The sequence below is a fragment of the Gymnoscopelus microlampas genome, assembly GCF_963454915.1.
Source record: "Gymnoscopelus microlampas genome assembly, chromosome: 1".
Classification (NCBI taxonomy): domain Eukaryota; kingdom Metazoa; phylum Chordata; class Actinopteri; order Myctophiformes; family Myctophidae; genus Gymnoscopelus; species Gymnoscopelus microlampas.
Window position 1 is genome coordinate 12,728,240 of NC_139962.1, and position 3,385 is coordinate 12,731,624.

A 3,385-nucleotide genomic window follows, 5' to 3' on the forward strand; every position below is an offset into this window, starting at 1 on the left:
GAAACTGGTCAAAGTCACTGGCCACCTACTGTATGTTGTCTTGTTTAGTCCTCTGGTCTCATTGATTGATTGACTTACTAATTGCCTGTCTGTCTTAACTGATTGACTGAGCATCCAACAGAGGACCAGCCTAACAGCCAACCCTCTCTGTACAGAGGACAGAAGTCCTGACGTCACTCCTTCATCTCATGGGTCGCGGAAGTCTATGGAGAACATTGGGTCATCTTAGAATCGTCTCATATGTTATAAGAGTTGTGGTCCAAAAATAAACAAACTGTCTTGGCGATATTGTCAGGGAGGAGGCTCTGTATCGTTTATGATAGTCAGTCACTCATATTTGATACAGTCTGTTTCTGGCGAAATTTTTATTAATTCGGCGGAAGTAACATTATTGTTTTCTCACCGTCAGTTGATGCTTCATATCCGTAAGAGTCAAACCGCCGGGGTCATTTGTTTATTTTTGGAACACAGTTCTTATTTGACGCGATATTAAACGCGTCTATGGGAATTCAGAATGGGGGGAAAAAAACAACCCAGGTAGGATGCATAAATTACGTCAGACTTCGGTGCTCTATTTCTGTAAGAGCTGACCTGTCTAATTCACTGACCGAGTCACTGCCCCCCCTGGCTGTTTCTTTTTTTGTTTTTAATCATTCAGACTGTATTCCCACTATAACAGCCGAGCACTGTTCCTGCACTACCGCATAGATGTAGCGCCAAACACCCGGCAAAGACTTTCCTTTCACCTGTTGTGAGCTGTCTTCGTTGCCTGCTGCCCTCTGTGCACCGAGAGGAAATCTCACACCACACTAATTGTACACGAGCGAAACTAGAGCAGCTTTTAATCTTTGTTGTTTTGTGTGAGCCATGAACACATGAGACTGAGGGGACAGAGACACAGTGGGACAAAAGCATTGACTGGACAAAAGTCACTACACTGTAATATCCTGAGTGTCCATTTAACTCTGCGAGGGTACAAAAGTAACCAAATGGACCCGTAAGGGTCCATATGAAACACCACAAAAAAAGAAAGAAAGAAAGAAAATAAATTGGGTGGCAAGGTGATATACTGATTGATTGATTGAATACTTTATTAACAGTTTGCAAAAAAAAGCACATAGGTACAGTTCCATACAAAGGGTGCTAAAAGGATCAACCCAAGAAAGCACTATGGCTTGTTTCCATTGGGGTCCTGTGTATTCAATTCATCGACACAGTTAAAGACAAACAATAATACACAATAACATGCATAAAACATCATATAAACGAGTAGTAATCAAAAAGAAAAATATGGACGGTAAACAGCTGTGTAGGTCCTCAGTTGGCGTCGGAAAAATGCAACAACAAAAAAATACAGTGCCCAGTGAATGCAGCAGTCCTGGTTACTGTGTGTCTGCGTGGGAGGGTTATGAGGACATTTGACAACTAGCATTATTATTTATCCACCTGACTAAATACACAGGGCCTTTTCCTGTGTGAGGGTAGTTGGTCGATAGGTACTGTATAAGCCCAGTGGCGGAGCATCACCATATACCCCACTGGGGTATATGGTGATGTAGGAGACTTGTGCTTGCTGTTGTTGGCACAGTTGTCAGCTGTGAGATGACGGGCCTGTCTCAGCTGCTGCTGTTTGAGGGGCTGGGCCCCGCCCCCGGGATGAGAACACACACACACACACACACACACACACACACACACACACACACACACACGCCCCCCTCCCAGCGTGGCAGCATGGCCCCCTCACTCCCATTTGCTGTGTGACGATAGGGTTTCATGTCACAGGAGGAGAAGGAGAGGGGGGGGGGGGGGGCGGGGCGGGGGAAGGGGGGGGGGTGCGGAAGTTGTCCACACAACCACAGGCCTTCCACACCTACTGCCCTCCTGCCCTCCTCAGTCACAGTATACAGTGTGTGTGAGACACACACACACACACACCTACTAACACACATTTCTAGTGGATGTTAAACAAGAGGATTACAATCGACAACAAAGACGCCGGGAACACCGCTTTATAAAAAATCATTCTTTTTCTTTCCCTCTTTCTCTTTCCTTCCTCTCTATTCTGTCTCTTCCACATCTCTCTCTCTCTCTCTCTCTCTCTCTCTCTCCTCAGCCAATGAGAAGATTGAAGATATCAATGGGTGCCCCAAGAGTCGTTCTCAGATGGTGAGTGACCTTCCAAGTTTTGTTTTTGGCAGAACACTTGCTGTGTCTGCCCTCTTTGTGTGTTTGTGTATGCGTTTTTTGTGTGTGTGTACTCAAGTGTGTGCGTGTGCGCGCGCGTGTGTGTGTGTGTTTGCGCGAGCACGAGTATACCCGAATGCGTGTGAAGGAGATAGTCCTACCATTGTGGTGATGATGCCTGTGGCCCCGTGCAGCCAGAGCACTGGGTTAGGAGTGCAGAGAGCGCCGAGAGAGCGCCTGGTGATTTGCAGGGTTGGAAAATGTTTTACTTAAGTAAAAGTATCAATACTGCAATGTAGAAGTACTCCGTTACAAGTGAAAGTCCCGAATTCAAATTTGACTTGAGTAAAAGTACAAAAGAATGGGTATCAAAATGTACTTAAAGTACCAAAAGTAAAAGTACTAAAATGTTTGAAAATAGCAGATCTACAAGCTCACAACGCGTCGCGATGCGACGCGTTGTGAGCTTGTAGATCGGCTATTTTCAAACAGCCTAGGTATAAAATAGGGCTAAAGGGGTTGATGTATGTTTTATAATGTAATAATTGATAATTGCAAAGTAACTAGTATGTATAGTTTTCAAATAATTGTAGTGGAGTAAAAGTACAATATTTGCCTCTGAGATGTAGTGGAGTAGAAAGAAGTAAAAGTACTGAACATTTTAATTCCTCCAGTAAAGTAAAAATACCTCAAAATTGTACTTAAGTACAGTACTTGAGTACATGTACTTAGTTACTTTACACCACTGGTGATTTGTAATGCTATAGCAGACGGATGGTCAGACTTATTTTTTTTAACTCTTGCCGGCTTTCGCGGTGCGGTGTGCCTTTGTGAAAAACCTCTGGCCCCGACCACAGTAGCTGGCGCTCGCATGAAAGCAAGCATAGAGGTCTGTGGTTTAGGTCCTTATTTTGGAGCAGGAACCAAACGTGCCTCATCATGTTTCACAAGAAAAGGACCAAAATGTACCCCCTCCCCTCCACCAGGAAGGAGGGAAGCTGGAATATTGATGACAGTGGAAAAACGTCCCTTTATTGCAAAACAATATATGCCACAACTAAATATGCAGTAGGTTAGCCCATAGGAGAGAAGATGTTTGAAATTATATTTTGGATCCTGGAAATGCATTCACAAATAGAATTGAAGATACATTTGGAGCACTAAACATGTATTAACATGTATATTAACATCTTCTTCA

At 43.9% G+C, this 3,385-nt stretch overlaps 1 protein-coding gene across 1 annotated transcript in view; it reads left to right on the forward strand.

Moving 5' to 3' along the window:
- The first annotated feature begins 2,121 nt into the window (after positions 1-2,121).
- The window catches only part of nav2a (neuron navigator 2a), a 111,523-nt gene continuing 110,259 nt past the window's right edge, over positions 2,122-3,385 (forward strand). The window contains exon 1 of the mRNA XM_084063397.1: positions 2,122-2,169. Within this exon, the coding sequence (XP_083919523.1) occupies positions 2,167-2,169 (3 nt within the window). The 5' untranslated portion in view covers positions 2,122-2,166. The remainder of the gene's footprint in view (positions 2,170-3,385) is intronic.